Source organism: Oreochromis niloticus, linkage group LG23, assembly GCF_001858045.2.
Source record: "Oreochromis niloticus isolate F11D_XX linkage group LG23, O_niloticus_UMD_NMBU, whole genome shotgun sequence".
Taxonomy (NCBI): Eukaryota; Metazoa; Chordata; class Actinopteri; order Cichliformes; family Cichlidae; genus Oreochromis; species Oreochromis niloticus.
This window is the reverse complement of record NC_031986.2, coordinates 1823496-1846433: the sequence shown is the minus strand read 5'-3', so window position 1 is coordinate 1846433 and position 22938 is coordinate 1823496. Positions and strand designations below refer to the sequence as shown.

The 22938-nt window shown below is 43.7% G+C and overlaps 1 protein-coding gene across 6 annotated transcripts; it reads left to right on the top strand.

Annotated features, from left to right (window-relative positions):
* Positions 1-12527: 12527 nt before the first annotated feature.
* On the top strand, positions 12528-21531 carry LOC106098983 (zinc finger BED domain-containing protein 1). 6 transcript variants are annotated; one of them, XM_025903438.1, is made up of 4 exons: positions 19640-19693; positions 19770-19909; positions 19985-20062; positions 21150-21531. In XM_025903438.1, the coding sequence occupies exons 1-4, from the start codon at positions 19684-19686 to the stop codon at positions 21273-21275; spliced, it is 354 nt and encodes a 117-aa protein (XP_025759223.1). In that variant the 5' UTR covers positions 19640-19683; the 3' UTR covers positions 21276-21531. The 6 variants fall into 6 exon arrangements, 5 of the variants coding, with proteins under 5 accessions (XP_025759221.1, XP_025759223.1, XP_025759220.1 ...); XM_025903435.1 differs by having other exon boundaries at positions 19985-21038; positions 21150-21530; XM_025903437.1 differs by lacking the exon at positions 21150-21531 and adding an exon at positions 20437-21038.
* The last annotated feature ends 1407 nt before the right edge of the window (positions 21532-22938 follow it).

Below are 22938 nucleotides of genomic sequence, written 5' to 3'. Positions count from 1 at the left end.
TTGCTATAGCATGCAGGAGTAAAAGCAGACAGAGTGAAGACAGAGAAAAGGTCCACACAGTGACGGAGCAGGACTTGGATTCTTGTGAGGACATAATGACTGTCACAGCTATGACACAGACTGCAGTAGAAGTGAACCAGATCAAAGAATCAGGCATGAAAAAATGAGAGCAGCTGTTTGCAGGCATGATGATTGGCAACAGCCTGGTCAAGTTTCAAGTTGACTATGGTGCAACCTGCAACGTTATTCCCATCAACCTGTTGTCAAATGGAGCACACAGACAAGGTTCTTGTGATGCACAATAAGTCAAGGCAGTGTCCATTAGGAAAATGTAAGGTCAAGCTGACAAACCCAAGAAACAACAAAAAATACAGAGTCGAGTTCCAAGTGGTAGCGGAGGATTGTAAGACGCCTCTACTTGGGAGAACAGCTAGTGAAGCGATGAAGCTAATACAAGTTAAATATGATAACATCTGGGCTTTGGACAGCTCAGTGACAACAGCTCCATCAGAGAAAAACACGTGGTTGTTGGAAGAGATAAAGACTGAGTTTCAGGATGTGTTTACAGGAGATGGATGTTTACAAGGTGAATATGAGCTGGATATTGACCCAACAGTGCAGCCCGTCAAACTGCCAAAACGCAGAGTCCCAGTGTCGATGCTGAAACCACCGAAAGAGGAACTGATGAGTCTTGCAGACAGACAAATAATAGCACCAGTGGAATGTAGTACTGATTGGATCAGTGGGATGGTGACAGTGCAGAAGCCAAATGGCAAACCCAGGATATGTATTGACTCGAGACCGCTCAACAAAGCTTTGAAGCGTAGTCATTTCCTGTTACCAACAATAGATGACATCTTGCCAGATGTGTCAGAAGCGAAAGTTTTCACAGTTTGTGACGTGAAACATGGCTTTTGGCATGTGAAGTTTACAGAAGAGTCAAGCCATCTCACAACATTCGCAACATCATTTGGTCGCTTTTGTTGGCTGAGAATGCCGATGGGGATCAGCCCAGCGCCAGAGGTCTTTCAGCACAAACTGATGCAAGTGTTAGAGAACCTGCCAGGCACATACATCATTGCTGATGACATCCTGATCACTGGAAAAGGAGAGACAACTGAGTTAGCAGAAATGGATCATGACAGAAACCTGAGACTTTTCCTGGAACGATGCAGAGAGAGGAACATCAAATTGAATGTGGAAAAACTCAAGCTTAGAAGACAGGGAGTACCATACATCAGACATCTACTCACGGCAGAGGGGCTGAGAGCTGACCCAGAGAAGGTACCGGCCATCACAGACATGCCAGCACCAACTGACATAAAAGGGGTGCAGAGACTAGTTGGAATGGTCAACTATTTATCAAAGTTCTACAAGCATCTGTCAGACGACTGTGAGCCTCTCAGACAACTGACACACAGAGACAGCCTATGGGAGTGGACAGACGTGCAGGAAGATGCATTTAAGAGACTGAAAGAAAAACTAACACAAGTCCCAGTTTTGAAATATTACAGCCCTGAAGAAGAGCTGACACTGCAGTGTGATGCCAGCGAGACGGGACTGGGAGCAGCTCTGACTCAACATGGAAAACCAGCGGCATTTTCAAGTCGTGCACTGACGCTCACGGAAAGAGGTTATGCACAAATTGAAAAGGAATGTTTAGCTATTGTGTTTGGGATGGAGAAATTCCACCAATATACATATGGTCGTCTTGTGAGAGTGCAATCAGACCACAAGCCACTCAAGAACATTATTAAAAAGCCACTGTTACATGCACCTAAGAGACTGCAAAGGATCTTATTAAGGCTGCAAAAATATGACATAAGCATAACATATGTTCCAGGCCGCGACACGCTACTCACTGATATGCTGAGTAGGGCCTACCTGCAAGAGAGCATCAAAAGCCAGACGGAGTTGGAGACAGAATGTGTCAACATGGTGGACTATGTACCTGTTTCAACAGAAAGCACGGACAGAATACGAGCAGGGACAAGAACCGACCACATACTACAAACACTGATAAAAACAATACAGAAGGGGTGGCTGGCCTGTAAGAAAGATGTACCTGTTGAAATAACCCAGTTCCAATCTTTGCAGGATGGACTGAGAGAGAGTGGTGATTTCAGAAGCACTCCAGGCAGATATAACACAGCGAATTCACTCAACACACATCGGAACAGAAGGGTGCCTCAGGAGAGCTAGGGACTGGGTTTACTGGCATGGTATGAACGACCACATCGAAAAGTACATTGCTACATGTGACATATGTCGGTCTGTAGATGCGAAACAACAGAAAGAGACACTAAAGCCACACGAGCCGACCACCAGACCATGGACCAAAGTTGGGACAGAGTTATTCAACTTTGAGGGTAGGGACTACCTAATAACTGTTGATTATTACTCCAACTTTTGGGAGATAGATTATGTTAAGGTTCAGATATTGAGGAGGAATCCAAAAATAATAACCACAGATCCAGCCTGGTGCAATTAGACGAAGATTTTAATGCACACATGTGGAGTCCAACACTTGCGCAGATTTCAGCGTTGAACTGTCTTACAATAGTCAGAACAAAGACTTTATAGGGTTTCTGTTGCCAGGCAGACTCAATACAGCATACGTCAATCCAAAACCACAAACGTTCAGTTAACTTTGAACATAGTTTTAAAAAGAACATTGTCTTCGGCTCGAACCCAGGTGCTTCCTGTCACCATCCTGCCCAGGCTTATCTTCTGGAACATCAGGCCCACGTTCTGCACAAACTGTCACTCATGCAGGCACAATTTTGCAGTTGCAAGCAAAACATAATTAAACTCTTACCTATATAAATGAGTCTAATACTGTGTGTGTGGGTGTGTGTGTACATGTGTGATCCTCACGCTGCACCTTAATTGACCTCAGCTTAAGCAACCAGGCTAAGGCCATCCTGTGTGTACCGATCTTGACTTATATGTAAAATATATACAACAAATGTTTCAATCTAATACCACTACTTAAAGCTTAATCAAAGCTTAATCAAAGATAAATGCATAATAAAACAACCTGCTCAAAATACTTGCACTCAGACTCTGCTTTCAGTTTCACTTCTGCAAGCCTTGCAGAAGTGTTTCCTGTCTCCTTTTGGCACAGAGTATATTTCCTGTCCCTGCAGCTCAGTTTCTCACCCACTGAAGACTTCAGTGTAAGAATATAAAAACATTCAAAAGCCTTTAAAATTATGGATTCAACTCAACAGTTTAAAGTGGTTTTTCCTGGACCTGTAATAAAAGCTTAATTGGGTGCCAATATGTTTAAACATCTAAATGCACTATCAATATTAATAATTAATGGAATAGTAATAATGATCATAAAAAATAGCAGCAAATAATAGCAGCATAACACGTTACTCCCACCTGACAATTATCTACCTCATACCAAGTCGAGTACTGTGATTAGAAAACTAAAGGCTCATTTCGCACGTCAGGGAATACCAAATATTGTTTTTTCTGACAACGGGCCCCAGTACAGCTCGACAAAGTTTGCCAACTTCAGCTGTTCAGAAATGGGAATTTCAACACCATACCTCATCGCCTGGCTATCTGCAGAGCAACGGCAAAGCAGAGTCTGCTGTTAAAACCGCCAAATGAGTCATGAAAAAGGCGAAATTGGCTGGACAAGATCCATATCTGGCCTTATTGGACCACAGAAACACCCCAACACAAGGTTTGACTACCAGCCCTGCACAGAGACTGTTAAGCAGGAGGACGAGGACACTCCTTCCAATAGGAGACAGATTGTTGCAACCCAAAGTGACTGATAACAAGTTAGCGCTGATGAAAAACAGAGAGAGACAAACAAAGTACTGCAACAGGACGGCGAAAGACATGGACATATTAAACCCAGGGGACTTGGTGCGAGTCCAACCTTTTGAACCACACACCTTATGGACCAAGGCTAGAGTGTGTAACACTCTGGGAAACAGATCCTATGATGTGGAGTTGGACAACAGCAGAGTCCTCAGAAGGAATCGTTGCCATCTGAGGCGAGCTGTGGAGGTCAGAAAAGATATGTCAGCACATCCCCAGCCTGAGGGACAGAACACTACTGTGCCGACACAGAACAAAGAGAACAAACAAAACAACATTACCAGGTCAGGACGGGTAGTACAACTACCTGGATATCTGAAGGACTATGTATGCAAGGGGTAATCTGTGAGTTATATGTTGTGGTTTGTTTACTGGTCAGAGGAAAAAAAACAAACCAAACCAAAAAAACCCCATCTGTGATGATATTTTGAGTTACAGCTTTGTGATCTGTTTACTTGTTGAAAGAAAAGAAAAGAAAAACAATAAATAAATAAACAAATAAAAAAAGTTAAAAAAGAAGCTAAAAAGTTAAGTGGAAGAAATTTTTTTTGAAGAAAATGGTGACACACAAAGAAATGTCATGTCTAAGTTTTGTTCCAGTTGCAAACTGAGTTCTCAATTTATGAATAGTTCAAATGGAAGAACCCATTGTCTTTGAAAAAGAAAAGGGATGTAGCAATGGGAATTGCTTTTACCTGTGTGTTCCGCCTGGAGTCTATAGAGTGTAACACTGGAAGGTGAAAAGAAGAGACTCATAACTGCTTATTAAGAGTTTAATAAAGTTTACCTCGGAGGAGGGAAAGTTCAACCAAGCATCTTGTGGAGGTTATAAAGAGAACAAGATGAAACAGTAACGTTCGTATAACCTCTCAAGCACCAGATGTTTTGTTCTCACCACGGTTTATTGAGGAGGTACAGAAAAATGGGCCGTTAATCCCGAGGAGAGTCCTCCGGTACAACTCACTCTCCTGCTCCAGAGCAACAACAGACACCTGCTCCCCTTCCCGCACACAATCAATGACTTTTCCTGCAGCACAACCAGAACATGTCTCAAGTTTAACTTAATGCATGTGTAAAACAAATGCACAGAAATCAATAATTTTTCTACAATAATTAAATAGATTCAACATCTTCCTTCAACAGAATTGCGGACTGCACAGATGGTACCTTCCCAAAGGGAAAAGAACTATAGCTTACTCTGGTATACATTAGACTTAATAGTTACTATGTATGTGGCACTATGTTAAAGATAGAGACATGAAAATAGTACCCCCCCATTTTATTTTATGCTCAGAGACACTTTCTTTTAGTAAGGCCACTGCAATGTCAGTTTTACTGTTGTACAAGTTCCACCAGCAGAGGGCGCTCAGTCCTGTACGCATCGGTAGCTGACGCTACACTAGCAGTGTTGCCAACTTAGCGACTTTGTCGCTATATTTAGCGAGTTTTCAGACCCCAAAGACGTGAAAGCGCGTATCGCTTTTACTCTCAACAAGCAGCGGGTGCTGTAACACAGTCAGTTCTTCTTTTACTCTTTTACTCTTATGCTGTTTTGTGGATCACAAGGTTTAAAACTACTTATAAACACACACACACACAAAGTAACTCCACCAGAGTGCCTATTTCGGATCACTTTTGCCAGTCCAAGCCCGGATAAAGGAGCAGGGTTGGAATTGTGACATTAAAAAAAACAATAATTGCTAAAAGAAATTTAATTTGTAGTTCTAAATAAACTCTAAATGCATTTAGGACGTTTTTTACTCACTTTATGTCTCTTCCACGATGTTATTTCTCTCTCCAACAACATAGGTTAAAATTATATTAGCATGACCGATTATGCAAATTAGGTGATGACGTCATTTAGCGACTTCTAGCGACTTTTAGGACAACCAATAGCGATTTTCCTTACTGAGGAGTTGGCAACACTGTACACTAGAAGAAGTAGTGTCAGTGGTGAAGAGGCAGCGTACGGCCTGTGCGCCGAAAGAACTGATTAATCAGACATTTTTCTGTTTTTACAGGTAAGCTGGGTGGTTGAGAATAGGAAACAGAGGTTATAAAAGTGACAGACAGCAGTGGGGATTAATGATAAATGTCTTGTGTATGGCGAATGTTAAGCTAAAGAGCTAATTTCCAAGTTGGTCCAGTTGTTAGCCTGTGCCGATCCAAGTGTTAGACTGTACCGAAACTCTGTGAGCTCGGTGCAGGTATTTTTGGGTTAAAGTCACAATATATATGTTTTGCACAATAAGAGAAAATGTGAGGTCCATAAATAGATTAAAACAGTAGTAAAAAACAATATAAAACTGTAATCAGAGTTCACTATGTTATTCATGCGTATAGTAAAATGTATTTTTGTGATTTAACCAGTTTTTTGTAAAAATAAATATGTTGCACGGGAGATGAGTTGGCCCATCATTTCAGCGGTGTAACATATTTTGGCGAGCCAGCCAGGAGGTGGCGCTAGTGAGTCAACACACTCACCAACCACCTTCTTTCCCAAGAGACGAACCTTCAATCAAAAGAAATGGAATCCCTGCAACCTCTGTGTGACGAAGTGAGTGCAGCCTTGTGGCAGTTGGAGAGAGAGCATCTTGTGGACGTCTGCAGGCGACTGAAATGTTCCGGCCTGGATAGCGCAGAGTCTCACAGCAAGACCAAGAGGACAGTCATCAGGTTGGCAGAGGGCATGTTTGATGATGTGGAGAAAAATGAGGAAGAGGATCAAGTGAAACAGTTTTATAAAGACATTGCTGTATACATCCAGAGACTAAGCAAAGGAGAGTGTCAGTCAGAAAGGGAACTCCATGGCACAGAGTCTGGGCAAAAGAAAGATCTTGAGGACACCACATGTGCTACTCCAACACAGATTGCAGATTTTCCACCCAGAGCCCGACCAGAGGCAATGCGAACTCTTCAAGAGGTAACATTGAGGAGGGAGTTTAAAATCTGTGGGCAGATTGGAGAGCATGGGCAGAAGGATAAGCTATCCTATCTCAGCCTGATTCGCCAGATTGAGAATGGGAGTGAAAAAGGGAACTCGGAGACTGAAATAGTGGAAGCAGTAATTAGGGCCATTAGTCCAGGAACGCCCCTAAGAGACATGTTGGAGATTAAACGTGGGTTAACACTTAGCAAACTGCTCACCATATTAAAGGGACACTATAGGGTAGACAGCCCCACTGCGCTCTACCATCAGCTCCTCAATATCTCCCAAGAGCCCAAAGAAAGTGCCTTAAACTTTGTATTTCGTGCCATTGAACTTAAAGAGAAGTTGTTACGGAAAGCGGCAAATGAGGAGACAGATGAACTGTATAGCAAAGCCACCATCCAGTGCAAATTCCTCCGCTCCATTGAAACTGGGCTGCTCAGTGACTCTATCAAGTATCAGCTACTGTCCCCCCTAAACGACATAACCATAACAGATGAAGAACTGATTGAGAAAGTCAATGAAGCTTCAAAGCTAGAAAATGAAAGATTTGAGAAACGGAAAAGGTCCACTGCAGCCAAGATTCCCAAGGTCCAAGAGCTCCAAACAGAATGCCAAACAGCCCTGACATCTGCTCAGAGCCCCTCCAAACCCAGAGAATCCCCCGCTACGGTGGCCATGACAACAGTGAAAAATAAAGAGACTAAGTCAGACACGCAGCAGATTATAGAAGAACTACGTAAAGAGATGAAACAAATGTTTATGGCTGCTATGGAAACCAGTCCCCGCACCATGGCACCAAAGCAACGAGATAAAGGCTGTAAAAAGTGCAAAGAAGAGGGGAAAGGAGAGAACTGCCTGCACTGTTTCAAATGTGGGCGAGAGGGCCACTACTCCCGTGGATGCCGAGCACCGAGACTGTCATCGGGAAACGGGGAGGGACTACTGAGATGGGACCAACAGTAGTCCAAAGCCCACGGTCCCATAACGAACAGCCAAGCCCACCAACATCCTCCAAAGAAACTGCAACTAGTGTCCCATCAGCGGTAACTGAGGTTCACTATCTACCCCCTCAACGAAAGTCACGGTTAGTAAGCCTAGTGGGAAACAGATGTACTGTGAACTGTTTTATGGACAATCACCCAGCTAAGGTGTTGTGAGATTCAGGGGCACAGTCCAGCATAGTAAATGAAAACTGGCGGCAAAACCACCTCCCCCACACGGTCGTCAGACCCGTTTCAGAGCTGTTAGACAATGAGACGCTCACAGTGTTTGCTGCAAATGACACACCCATTCCCTACATTGGCTGGATAGAAGTCAGCTTCAGACTAGGCAGTGATTTGTCTCCAACCAGTGAGCTGCAAGTTCCAATACTGGTATCCAGTGACCCGGCTGTGGCCAGTGATCCCATCATCGGCTACAATGTCATTGAAGCTATCGTGAACCAGGAAGAAGTAAAAACCAAAGGAGGAAGAAAACAACTAGCACACTATGTGAGTAAAGCATTTGAAATAACTGTACGCACTGCACATAATGTTGTCAAGCTTGTGCAGAACAGCAGTGAAGGCCCAGAGACAGGTGTGGTAAGGACTGGTGTAAGAAGAGTGCCTTTGTCAGCAAACCAAGTCACCACAGTTTATGTACGGGCACACGTTAGTTCACATGCCCGGGGCCAAGACATGCTCTTTCTACCTGATGGGGCTGACCCACCACCAGAGGGCGTAATAGTCAATGATGTACTGGTGAAAATCCCAGACAGAAAAGTACCATATGTGCCCATCCCTGTGACTAACACTACAGACCACACCATTTATTTGGACAGCCGTAAAGTGATTGGATACCTTGAACCAGTAAAGACTGTATACGCAGCTGGCATCCAGACTAAAGTAAACGAGCTGACACAAGAGAACAAAAGTGGTACAGAGTTAAAGTCACATAATCCGAGTAACACACAGACACGAGAGAACCAACAGAGACCAAAGTCATGGGACCCACCAGTGGATCTCCAGCATCTGGATGAAAATCAGCGAGCGGCTGCGAGGAAGATGTTACGAGAGGAATGTGAGGCGTTTGCATATGACAGTGACGATGTTGGCTGCATACCATCCCTGAGGATGCATATAAGCCTCCATGACACAAATCCTGTGAAAAAGACTTACATGTCCATCCCAAAACCCCTGCACAACGAAGTCAAAGAGTATTTGCAAGACCTGCTTAACAAAGGCTGGATCACACCATCACGGTCCCCCTACTCATCACCTGTGGTATGTGTCCGCAAGAAAGACGGCACCCTCCGCCTTTGTTGTGACTTTAGGGAGCTCAACCGCAAGTCAGTCCCAGACCGCCATCCAATCCCAAGGATCCAAGACATGTTGGATGCTCTGGGCGGGAGCTCCTGGTTTTCTGTGTTAGACCAGGGTAAGGCGTACCACCAGGGTTTCTTGGATGAAGAAAGCCGCCCCTTAACTGCTTTCATCACACCCTGGGGGCTCTATCAGTGGGTACGCATTCCCTTTGGCCTGAGCTCCGCACCCGCTGAGTTCCAGAGAAGCATGGAGCACTGTATGGCAGGCCTCAGAGACACTATCTGCCTCCCATACCTGGACGACAACCTGGTGCACAGCAGCAGCTTTGATGAACATTTGGAACATATCCGCCTTGTCCTCCAGCGTTACAGAGAGCATGGTGTTAAGCTGACCCCAAAGAAATGTGAACTGTTCAGGCGAAGTGTCAAGTTTCTGGGAAAGCTGGTAACAGGTGAAGGCTACACAATGGACCCGGCAGAGTTGGCCCTGGTGATGGCGTTAAAGGAAAAGACACCTGCAACCGTCGGAGAGGTACGTCAAATGCTTGGTTTCCTCTCTTATTACAGGCCTTTCATCCCCAACTTCTCCCGTGTAGCCCATCCACTCTGTCAGAAGAAAATTATGTTTTGATCAGTTACATGAAATGTATTCTTTATATCAGTGAAGCACATGTTTACGTGACTTTTGACATATACCTTGTCTGTGATAAACAACTTGCAGCTTCCCCTTTTTGTTCTAGAACATACAGATTTAGAAAAGGGGAACCTCAGCTCTGAGAATAACTCTGTGACAGCAACACATACACACACACACAGACACAACTGTATAAATAAATCTCGCGGACGATGATAGAGCGCGTGTCCGTGAGTGTCTCCTATGCAGGCGCTCTGTGACCGTCCTCGCGAGTAAAAAGGCAACTGCAGTGTTTGTGTGTTTTCTAACTCAGGTGTCTCAGCTGAACAAAGAACGGCAGGGTGATTTAAAGAAATCCCCTGTCACACTCTACAGCCTGCTCAGCCCTCCATCTTCTGAGAACTCTGCTCCAGTCTCAGCCAACAAGTCCAAAAAGGAGGTGAAGAAAAGTAAAGGCCACTTACCATCACGGGCACCCATTCAGTGGACAACCTCCCACCAAGAGACATTGAACCAGCTTGTAGATGCACTTACAAGACCCCCCATTCTCGGGTACCCCGACTTCACAGAGCCTTTTGTGTTACATTGTGATGCATCACAGGTTGGGCTAGGTGCTGTTGTGTACCAGCGCCAGCAAGGCAAGATGAGAGTCATAGCATATGGCTCCCGCACTCTGAGTCCAGCAGAGAAAAAGTACCACCTGCACTCTGGCAAATTAGAGTTTTTGGCTATGAAGTGGGCGATTTGTGAACGTTTCCGGGATTATCTGTACCATGCCCCATCGTTCGTGGTGTACACTGATAATAACCCACTAACATATGTGCTCGCTACTGCAAAGCTTAACGCCACAGGTCATAGATGGGTCGCGGAGCTGGCCAGCTACAACTTCACCATCCGCTACCGTCCAGGCAAGACCAACGCAGATGCTGATGGGCTGTCGCGAATGCCGCTGGACATTGACAGCTACATGAAGAGCTGTACAGCTGAAGTTGGACAGGAAGCCACAAGCGCATCAATGGAGTCTGTAACGGTGGAGGAGAGAGACCCTTGCCAAGGTGTTGGAGTTATCCAGGTTAGTGCTCTGAAATTAATCAAAGATTCTGACACTACCCAGTCTTTTACACCAGACCAGATACGCAGAGCCCAGGAAGCAGATGAAGTTCTGGCAAGAGTGCTCTGGTATAAGTCGCTGGGTAGAAGACCGAGTAGAACTGAGGTGAAGTCAGAGCATCCTGCAGTAGCTGCACTACTCAAGCAGTGGTTGAAGCTTCACGTCGACCAGAATGGTGTCCTGCGTTGCCAAACATCACGCCGAGAGCAGCTACTGGTCCCTAAAGCCTATCGTCCCCTGGTTTTTAAAGAACTCCACCAAGACATGGGCCATTTAGGGGTGGAAAGAACGCTCGACCTGATTTGAGACAGGTTCTACTGGCCGCAGATGGCGAAAGAGGTTGAACACTTTGTTACAGAAGAATGTGAGTGTCTTAAGAAGAAGAAACCGAGTAAGCAGACCCGTGCACCTTTGTCCCCGATCCAGTCCACTTACTCATTCCAGCTGGTGTCCATAGACTTTCTTCACCTGGAAAAGTGTAAGCAGGGCTACGAGTATATACTTGTTGTCATGGATCACTTCACGAGGTTTGCCCAAGCGTATGCAACGAAGAACAAAGCAGCTAAAACAGTCGCTGACAAGCTCTTCAATGACTTTGCACTCAAGTTCAGCTTCCCGACCAGACTACACCACGACATGGGCAAGGAGTTTGAAAACAAACTCATGGCAAGATTGAAAGAACTCTCTGGTATCCAGGGCTCCCACACGACACCCTACCACCCACAGGGTAATGGACAGGTGGAGAGATTCAACCGCACCCTGCTGTCCATGTTGCGGACCCTGGAGGACAAGGAGAAGGATGATTGGAAAGAGTCACTAGCTAAAGTCGTGCACGCGTACAACTGTACGAAGAATGAGGCAACAGGCTACGTTCCATATTACCTCATCTTCGGACGTTCCCCACGCCTGCCCATCGACTTGCTCTTCGACCTGAAAAGGGATGAAGCTCATGTGGACTATGATGACTATGTTAGCTGCTGGAAAAAGAGAATGCAGGAGGAGTACACAGTGGCTTCTCAAACTGCTACCAAGGAAGCTGCTCGAAGCAAAGCGTACTACGACAAGAAAGTTAAAGGGAGAGATATTCAGCCTGGGGATAGAGTGCTCCTCCGAAATCTCACTCCTCGAGGTGGTCCCGCAAAGATCCAGTCCTTTTGGGAGAACCAAGTCTACAAAGTGAGGGAGAGGAAAGCAGATGACAGTCCAGTGTATGTGATCAGCCCTGAAAATGGCCAAGGCAGAGATAAAGTGGTGCACAGAAATCTCCTACTGCCCTGTGACTTCCTGCCACTTGAGAAGCCATCAACACAGACTGTTCAGCCCCCAAAAGACTCTCCAACGGTGACAAGGAAGAAGTTCAGACCTCCGCGTAGACAGCAGCAGCCAGGGAATGGCGACACATCGGATGATGACGACAGTGGTACCTTCCAGTGGTACCTCAGGCCAGTTCCAGGGAGACGACAGAGGCAGACTCCGCTTAACCCTTTGGCAGAGTCCTTCCAGCCTCATCTGAGTCTCCACTGTCAAGAAGAGGATTTGCCACTACAAAGTGAAGAGACTGTGTCTGGGCAGATCCAAGGCCCTGACCCTGACAATGATAGGCCACTGAGTGGTGATGCTATGACTGACATTTTAGCTGCAACTGGTGGTGAGACTAACTCTGTGAGGCAGCGACCTCAAAGACAAAGACAGCAACCAACTGTGCTGAGCTATGACACTTTAGGTCAGCTGACTTTGGTTCAGAGGAACTGTTCAGTGACTACGGCTCAGGTGATTGACTGTAATGGCTTCTGGAGACCATGGGCTGTAGGAGTGTGTTAAAGCGATGGTTCAATAGATGATTCAGACAGAAATGTCAGGAGACATTTAATTTTGTGGGGGAGAGTGTGGCACTATGTTAAAGATAGAGACATGAAAATAGTACCCCCCCATTTTATTTTATGCTCAGAGACACTTTCTTTTAGTAAGGCCACTGGAATGTCAGTTTTACTGTTGTACAAGTTCCACCAGCAGAGGGCGCTCAGTCCTGTATGCATCGGTAGCTGACGCTACACTAGAAGAAGTAGTGTCAGTGGTGAAGAGGCAGTGTACGGCCTGCACGCCGAAAGAACTGATTAATCAGACATTTTTCTGTTTTTACAGGTAAGCTGGGTGGTTGAGAATAGGAAACAGAGGTTATAAAAGTGACAGACAGCAGTGGGTGGGGATTAATGATAAATGTCTTGTGTATGGCGAATGTTAAGCTAAAGAGCTAATTTCCAAGTTGGTCCAGTTGTTAGCCTGTGCCGATCCAAGTGTTAGACTGTACCGAAACTCTGTGAGCTCGGTGCAGGTATTTTTGGGTTAAAGTCACAATATATATGTTTTGCACAATAAGAGAAAATGTGAATTGCTTTATGTTTAGTTCATGAAGAGTGAATGCTGTAAAAAATATGTTAAGAAAAACATTTATTTGAAAGAGATCTAGTTTAATAAATACAGTTAAGAAGACAGGTTCATAAACAGATTAAAACAGTAGTAAAAAACAATGTAAAACTGTAATCAGAGTTCACTATGTTATTCATGCGTATAGTAAAATGTATTTTTGTGATTTAACCAGTTTATAAAAGTGGTGCACGTGAATATGAAACTGTATAAGTTACTTGTATAAAGTAATGTCAGCTACACTAGAAGAAGTAGTGTCAGTGGTGAAGAGGCAGCGTACGGCCTGCGCGCCGAAAGAACTGATTAATCAGACATTTTTCTGTTTTTACAGTTTTCTGTAAAAAATAAATATGTTGCACGGGAGATGAGTTGGCCCATCATTTCAGCGGTGTAACGGTGTGTTCACACCGAACGCGATAGACACGAGCGACAACGCCCCAAACGCCCCTAATTTGACGCGTGCACATTCGCACCTCGACGCGTGTCCAAGAAAAATCCATCGCGCGTCAAAATTGCATATTTTGACGCGCGTGAACCGGAAATGTGGGAGGGATGTGGGAGGAAGTTGTGCCAGACAGTATCTTTGCTAGACGGCAGCTGTCGAGCTAGCGTTTCTATTTACTGTGGAGAGCAGAGCAGCAGTGTTAAGGACGTCCTCGCCGTACCTGGGTCCATCAAGTCCTCCAGACGGGTGAGCAGTTCGGTGAGTTTCACCACTTGCGCCTGGATGACGGCCGATTTCAGCGATATCGCCGTCTTTCCCTCGCCCAGTTTGAGGACCTGCTGTCCCGCGTTGGTCCAAGCATCGCCCGCCTAGACACCAACTACAGGTGCTCAATCCCACCTGCAGAGCGCATCTGCCCATCTGTCCATCTGCCTGCGGTTAGTAAAAGTGTTTAATACGGTAGTCCTTTATTGATACCCGTGCTAATATATGCTAAACTATCGTTTATACACTGCTAACATGGATGTGCTATGCTATCAATGAATGCCGTCGGTGTTTACTGATAGCAAACTGTGGTACGGAGATGACTGTTTATAATATTTCTAGTGATACTTGAAAGGTCTCATCAAGTCCCGATTTAATTCAATTTATGCTGTTATCAGTGTTAGCATTGATAGCATGGCTGTGGTGTCTATCAGTGTATGCTCTCTGTGTTTGCTGATATCAAACTGGTACAAGGACCACTGTGGGTTAATCTTTGTAGTGATACTCACTCCTTATTTACACCTGGTTTAATTCTGGTATAGATGAATATTTGTATGTAATCCTGGCAGCTGTCAGACTATAACAGGGGTCACCAGCCTTTCTTTAAACTGAGAGGTAGATAAAATTGTGAACAGTTTGGTTCATCTTTAGTTATATGGTTCTATCTTGATAAGCTATGTCTTATCACAGATTAATTTTTCAAAAATATTAATGATTTAAGCAAGGAAAGGGCTACATGTCAACATACAACTCTTTATTTCTATTAATGTCTTACTTCATTCCTACCTGATTTACATGTTTAGGAATTATGAGTGATTGGCTCACTGTAGGGGTAAAAGTTGCTACCAATCAAATTATGATATGGTAAAGTTAAAACAAAACACAACTGACTGTTTTATATTATATCTAATATATGTTATGTAATTATCCTTATAATTAGAAAATGTTTTATGTAAGATTTGTTTTGTAATTTAAATCTGACATCACAAAAGTATTTTGGAATTTGAATAATGTATTTTGTAACTGCAGTACACATAATACTAATTTTGAACAATTTTGTCCAGGTTCCTTGCCACCGGGGACTCCTTCAGGACCATCGCGTTCAGTTTCAGAGTCGGTGTGTCCACGGTGTGCCAGATCACCCCCCAGGTAGCGACGGCCATCTGGGACTGTCTAGTGGGCGACTTCATGGCTGTGCCTTCACCTGGAGACTGGCGGTCCATCACAGAGGGATTCCAGGAGCGCTGGAACTTCCCTCTCTGCTGTGGAGCTCTGGATGGGAAGCACGTCCAGACAAAGGCCCCCCATATATCACATAGGAGACACACACATTGATATACACTAAATATTTATTTCATTTCTTTTTTTGTGGTGCCCAAATTTATGCACCTGCTTGATTTTGTTTAAACAATTATTGCACACTTTTTGTAAATCCAGTAAACTTCTTTTCACTTCTCAAATATCACTGTGTGTGTCTCCTGTATGATATATTTAACTGACATTTTTTATTGTAACAACCAACGATTTATACAGGAAAATAATGGCTATTAACAAGGTTGCCCAAACCTTTGCATCCCACTGTATTAGTATATTCTGTCATTAGTATAATATGAAATAAATTCTACATGTGTCAAGTCGTGTGCCAACATTTGCTGTGTAGTAGAACTGAGACATTAGTCATTATAAAAATTTATTTGAAATAATATTAAAATTCTCACAGAGAAAAACATTAAATATAAATATATAAAATATAACTATTTACAGAGAGACAGGAATAAAAAAAAAGAAAAAAAAAGACCCAGCTGCTCTCCAGAGCAGGAACAAGGCTGAGGAGGAAATGCTCCATTGGAGACTGGCGTGGCCTCTTCAGGGACTCCAGGATGGCCAGCTCCACCGCCGATGGACCGTCCTGGGACCCGTCCCTCATCTGCCTCGGAGCTGTCCTCCTCTCTGGGCCTGTAAAACACAGCACAAAACACAAAGAAATGAGAAGGCTGCTACTAGATTTTAATTTCAACATTGAAAAAACAAAACAGGATATAATCAGATTAGTTGTAGATATTTAGTAAAGGTGATCACAAGGCAATCCCACACCGAGTAAAAAGCTATCAGTGCGTGCTGTACATCTGATGCTACAGTTGCATACCTGTGGGTGCAGCAGCAGGAGCTCAGGGACTGGGGAGCCAGGAGAAGCAACAGGGGATGCTCTGCAGCAGAATCAGTTGGTTCTATCAAGACAATATTAAATGTTAACAGGTTGAATACAATAATCATAGAGAAAGTATATACAGTGGTCCCTGTTTTATTGCAGCAGGGGTTCTCAGAATAACTAGCCCCTCGCCATGCACTTTCTACACTTTTTTCCCCACACACATGAACATTAGTCACAGTTCTCACAAGTTGATTCTCAAAGTGCAAACCTTTGTAGATTGCAAAACGTAAAAGTATTTTTATGCCGCGTTTTGTCTTCATCTGCCTGCCACTTTCGTGCGCCTTTTCCTTTTCCTCCCGGTGCAGGTGTCTATTTCCGAATGAGGGTCATAGTTATGGGTGTTTTTGTGCTGTTTTTTCTATTGGACGTGATGGTTATCAAAACCAAACATGATCAATTTGGCAAGCGCAGGAGACACAGCACGGAGGAGATTTGTCAATCAGGCTGCAGAATGCAATGCTGTACGGTGCAATGAAAAATCAGCGAAAAAGCGAGGCAGTGACGGATGAGCGGGACCACTGTGTGCTGTTTATTAATAAACAATATATTCCTATATGACAACATGCATAAAACCAGAACGGTATTTGTACATCAGTGGGAAAATAGCGGGACAGTAGGCGGGCTTGCTAGCTTTAGCGCGGCTTCATCGGGTCAGTCTGAAAATTAAAAAGAAGAACAAATGAACTTACCAGGTTGCCCGATCTCCTCACTTCTGTGCCTCCAAGCTCGGTCCTTTTTATTCCTGTCCCGGTAGAAGTAGCAGCTAGCATCGTATAGTTCTGGACGATTAGCCACTGCTTAGATGAGTTTTTCCTCCATACTGAATGAAGAATGAAGGGCTTTGGTTTGATCTGCCCCTTTGACCTGGTTACAGCCATGTCACCAGGCTCCTGATTGGTTGACGCGGCGCGACTTGACGCTGGAGTTCAAATTTTTCCAACTCGAGCGGTGAACGCGAAACGCGCGTATGCACAAAGTGCAACACAAAAACTCACGCGCGTGGTTTTTTTCGCGAGTCAAACGCGCCAGACGCGGCACACTGACGCGCGTTTCACGCGTTTTGGCGTTTTCGCGACGCAAATCTGCTTCCAAATTTTCGCGGGACCCGCAATCGTGTGTCATCGCGCTTTTCCATTGACTTTATATGTAAACCTGACGCTCTGGACGCCTCTATCGCGTTCGGTGTGAACACACCGTAACATGTACAATAATGGATTTCTAGTCATTTTACATCAGATGAAAACTTTGGTCGTAAGATTCATATAATTATTGATTAAAAGCTAGAAAAGAAAGAAAGAAAGAAAGAAAAGTATGTCTTTGTGCCCCCTTTTCCCTGTTAATGGCCTACCTGCCCCCCTGGCAAAACTTTGCTAGACCCGCCCCTGCACAGTTAGCAGCTGTCAGCTACGTAGAAAAGGATCCTGGTGTAGAAAGTAATAAATAAATTCTAACAACAGCTTATCAAGGTTAAATGTGCTGCTGTTGTTGCAGCTGATCATTGATCAGTTTCATGATTGAAGTAGCAACAGGAGAGGGAGGGAGAGAGAGAATGAGAGGCAGTCGCTCCATATATTGGTTGTTAAGCTGAACGTGGGAATGCTTTACAAACATTCACAGATGAACTTACACATTTGCTTTACTTCTCTCTGGGATAACTTTCTCAGAGATAAAGTGCCGCCGACAGGTCTCGCACGCCACAGCCGCTCTATCACATGACTCACACTCCTCCGACGTGCTAAGGTTATGAGCTGAGTTTTGTGAGATGTTTTTGTGATAGTTAATGGATCGGATTACATTTTTTATTTCTCTCTGATGTCTGATCCAGTAATTTAGGTCAATATTGGACCGATACCGATACTGTATATCGGATCGGTCCATCCCTAATATATGTATATATATATATACAGTGGCTTGCAAAAGTATTCGGCCCCCTTGAACTTTTCCACATTTTGTCACATTACAGCCACAAACATGAATCAGTTTTATTGGAATTCCAGGTGAAAGACCAATACAAAGTGGTGTACACGTGAGAAGTGGAACGAAAATCATACATGATTCCAAACATTTTATACAAATAAATAACTGCAAAGTGGGGTGTGCGTAATTATTCAGCCCCCTGAGTCAATACTTTGTAGAACCACCTTTTGCTACAATTCCAGCTGCCAGTCTTTTAGGGTATGTCTCTACCAGCTTTGCACATCTACAGACTGAAATCTTTGCCCATTCTTTGCAAAACAGCTCCAGCTCAGTCAGATTAGATGGACAGTGTTTGTGAACAGCAGTTTTCAGATCTTGCCACAGATTCTCGATTGGATTTAGATCTGGACTTTGACTGGGCCATTCTAACACATGGATATGTTTTGTTTTAAACCATTCCATTGTTGCCCTGGCTTTATGTTTAGGGTGGTTGTCCTGCTGGGAGGTGAACCTCCGCCCCAGTCTCAAGTCTTTTGCAGACTCCAAGAGGTTTTCTTCCAAGATTGCCCTGTATTTGGCTCCATCCATCTTCCCATCAACTCTGACCAGCTTCCCTGTCCCTGCTGAAGAGAAGCACCCCCAGAGCATGATGCTGCCACCGCCATATTTGACAGTGGGGATGGTGTGTTCAGAGTGATGTGCAGTGTTAGTTTTCCGCCACACATAGCGTTTTGCATTTAGGCCAAAAAGTTCCATTTTGGTCTCATCTGACCAGAGCACCTTCTTCCACATGTTTGCTGTGTCCCCCACATGGCTTGTGGAAAACTGCAAACAGGACTTCTTATGGTTTTCTGTTAACAATGGCTTTCTTCTTGCCACTCTTCCATAAAGGCCAACTTTGTGCAGTGCACGACTAATAGTTGTCCTATGGACAGATTCCCCCACCTGAGCTGTAGATCTCTGCAGCTCGTCCAGAGTCACCATGGGCCTCTTGGCTGCATTTCTGATCAGCGCTCTCCTTGTTCGGCCTGTGAGTTTAGGTGGACGGCCTTGTCTTGGTAGGTTTACTAGTGATGGGTCCAGCAACACTGACGCACCGACGCATGTATCAAGCTCACCTAGCGATGCCTGTATCGGTGCGTGTGTCGCTTTAAGAAAAAGTCACGTGATCGATACAGCTGCTGTATCGCTCATTGGCAACGCGCCAAACTGTGTTTAAAAGGTACCGCATCCGCATCCGCATCTAAGGAACGAGTCGCCACCAAAAAAGCCAAAATTACTCTCACCAAAGGAAAAAAAAATACATATACCTCTACAACATAATGGAACCCGAAAGAAAAAGAAAAGTTTCTGCTGTGTGGGATCATTTCGATCTTTTAACTGCAAATAAGGTAACTGTTTGTCTGCCTTTGTTTCAGTGTAATCTATCAGAATAGGAAAAACAGCAATGTGACCTGCAGTGTAAAATATTTATTTCATTTTATGCAGGTTAAATGTCGCATCTGTTCTGTGGAGCTTTCGAACACAAACAAAAGCACCTCCTCAATGTTTAGGCATTACAGAGCAAAACATGAAAATCAGGAGACAAACACACCAACAATGAACACAGGTAGGCCTATATAGACATTGAGCAGCTTTATAATTTTTTTTAAAATTAATATGTGTTTTATTACTTTGAAATCAAGCATCTAGGAAGATTGCTCTGGACCAGGCAGTCCTGAATTTTATTATAAAGGACTGCCAACCCCTTAGCATTGTGGAGAGTGAGGGGTTCAGGGAGCTGGTTCAGGTCCTTGAGCCATCATATGTTTTGCCAACCAGAAAGGTTTGTATAGACAATGTTTCATCAGGTAGCTGATGTTAAGTACTGCATACTGATTTAGTTTTGTTTCATCTTCAGACCATAAAGGAATTGCTAGCCAAAAAACATGCGGAGGAACTCGAACGAGTGAAAATGGAAGTACAGCAAGCTGTGGCAGTGAGTATAACAGCTGACCTGTGGACCTCTTTGAACATGGAGGCTTACTTGGCTCTTACTTGTCACTACATTAATGAGAATATGCAGTTGTGTACATCTGTGTTGGGTGTGAAACACTTTCCACAAAGTCATACTGCAGACAATTTGGCCCAATTCAAAAAGGGCATGATGGATGACTGGGCCATCACAAATAAGGTAAGGTGTCTTGTGACCGATGCAGCACCAAACATGATTGCAGCAACAAGAACTCTCCAAATTCGACATTCAGTTTGCATTGCACACAAACTCAATTTATTAGTCAAGAAATCATGTGATCAAATCCCTGAACTTTCATCCATAAGAGAAAAATCTAGACAAATCGTGTCATTCTTCAGATCCAGCACTACAGCCAAAGAAAAGCTTGCTCAAGTGCAGCAGCAGATGGGACGGCCCGTCTTGAAACTTATCAACGAGGTACCAACACGTTGGAACAGCACATATCAGATGCTGTCACGGCTACATGATGAGAAAGAAGCAGTCTGGGTATCTCTTGCTTCTCTTCCAACAGATTTAACTCCACTTACGGTTGATGAGTGTGACATCGTAAGGGAAGCACTTCTTGTGCTGGCCCCTTTCCATCAGGCCACAGTGGAGTTGTCTGAGGAGAGGAGAGTTTCAGGATCAAAAGTAATCCCGATGATGAAAATGCTATATTGTGCACTTGAGCGGAACTCTTTACATCTACACACACAAGCAGCCACCCATCTCCATGACCAACTTAGGCGTCGTGTCACAGACACTGCTTCTAATCTGGAGTCATTAAGTGTGTTGACCCTCTCAACACTTTTAGACCCCAGATTTAAAACACTCGGATTTCGTAGTTCCTCCAAGTGTAGTGAGGCAGTCAATCGCCTGAAAGTGGAGTGTGCTGCAGTAATTGCCCGCACAACATCTGAGCCACAGCCTGGCCCTTCATCAGAGCAGTCACCTGTTCAGGGCAGGTTCAATATTATCAGCTTATTCGTACATTTATTTTGATGCTAATGTGTACTAATATGGAGTAGATGACATAAACTAAAATGGCCATGCATTTTTTTTATTATTTCAGAAAACCTGTGGCATCGGCTCGATGAAGAAGTTGGCAGACAAACAAACAATGCAACAGCGGACTCCATCATTGAGGTCCAGCGCTACTTGGCGGAGAGAAACATTCCACGATCAGAGGATCCTTTAACGTACTGGGGGAATAGAAGAACATCTTATCCTAACCTTTTCCACCTGGTATTACAGTTTTTGTGTACCCCAGCTTCATCTGTGCCCTGTGAGCGTGTATTTTCCAAAGCTGGGGAAATAGTGTCAAAAAAACGCAATAGGCTGAATGCAAAAACCTTGAATAAACTTATTTTTCTGAATAAAAATTTATAATAAACTCTGAGTCAATTGCATTTAAATGGGTAATATTACATTTACAATCATTCTAATTTTCACTTAATGACATTCACAATATATTTTAAAGATTTCTACAATATTTGAAATGTCAAAGATATAAAATGATTCCATGGACAGTACAATACCTTACAGTGTATACAAGTATGACTAGGTAATTGAATTAGTGTCTGTTGCGTGTCTGAAGTAAGTTGCCTGCAATGATATTTAAGGTCCAGCAGGTGTCAGTATGGAGCAAAACAGCAACACTGTGTCGACACAGTATCGACACAGTTTGGGGAATGTGCTGAAACGCTTCACGAGGCCTCATCTACCCATCACTAAGGTTTTTGCCATACTCCTTCCATTTCTGAATGATGGCTTGAACAGTGCTCCGTGGGATGTTCAAGGCTTGGGAAATCTTTTTGTAGCCTAAACCTGCTTTAAATTTCTCAATAACTTTATCCCTGACCTGTCTGGTGTGTTCTTCGGACTTCATGGTGTTGTTGCTCCTAATATTCTCTTAGACAACTTCTGAGGCCGTCACAGAGCAGCTGTTTTTGTACTGACATTAGATTACACACAGGTGCACTCTATTTAGTCATTAGCACTCATCAGGCAATGTCTATGGGCAACTGACTGCACTCAGACCAAAGGGGGCTGAATAATTATGGACACCCCACTTTGCAGTTATTTATTTGTAAAAAATGTTTGGAATCATGTATGATTTTCGTTCCACTTCTCACGTCTACACCACTTTGTATTGGTCTTTCACCTGGAATTCCAATAAAATTGATTCATGTTTGTGGCTGTAATGTGACAAAATGTGGGAAAGCTCAAGAGGGCCGAATACTTTTGCAAGCCACTGTATATATGTATGTATATATAAGGACCCAGAACCATGACAAAAACTGTTGTTATCAGTTGCTCTGCTTCCACATCTGCAATGTTGTTGTTTCAAATTGCTGCTTCTGCGGTTGTGATCACCAAGGTTAAAAACTAGAAGTAAAAAAAAATATTTTCTTTAACTGAAATAAAAAAATAAATGAGATTTTGCAAAAAAAGGAAAAGTAACTAAAACTATAATGAGCATTCACAAAACTAAAATGAACTGAATTTATAGAGAAAATGTGTTTAGTTCTTATTCATGTGTGTGTGTCACACGTTAGTCTAGGGTGAATGTGAAGTCCAGTTTCCAGTTTTTTTTCTTGCTGCGCCGCATTATGCCAGCAGTCAAGTTGTCCGTGTTCCCGCTCTGTCCACGCGGAACATCATTTCAACAAAAGTCGGGAGAAAGCACCAGAGTCCAATTTGGGATTACTTTGAATATGACTGTCTTTTAGATAAAAGCAAGTGTCTTGAATGAGATAAAATATGTGGGACATTTCTAAAGGGGAAAAATCCCACAAACCTTAAGGACACTTGAAAAGCTCATACAAGAAGGCTAACCTAGCTTACCTTGAGAAGGTAAG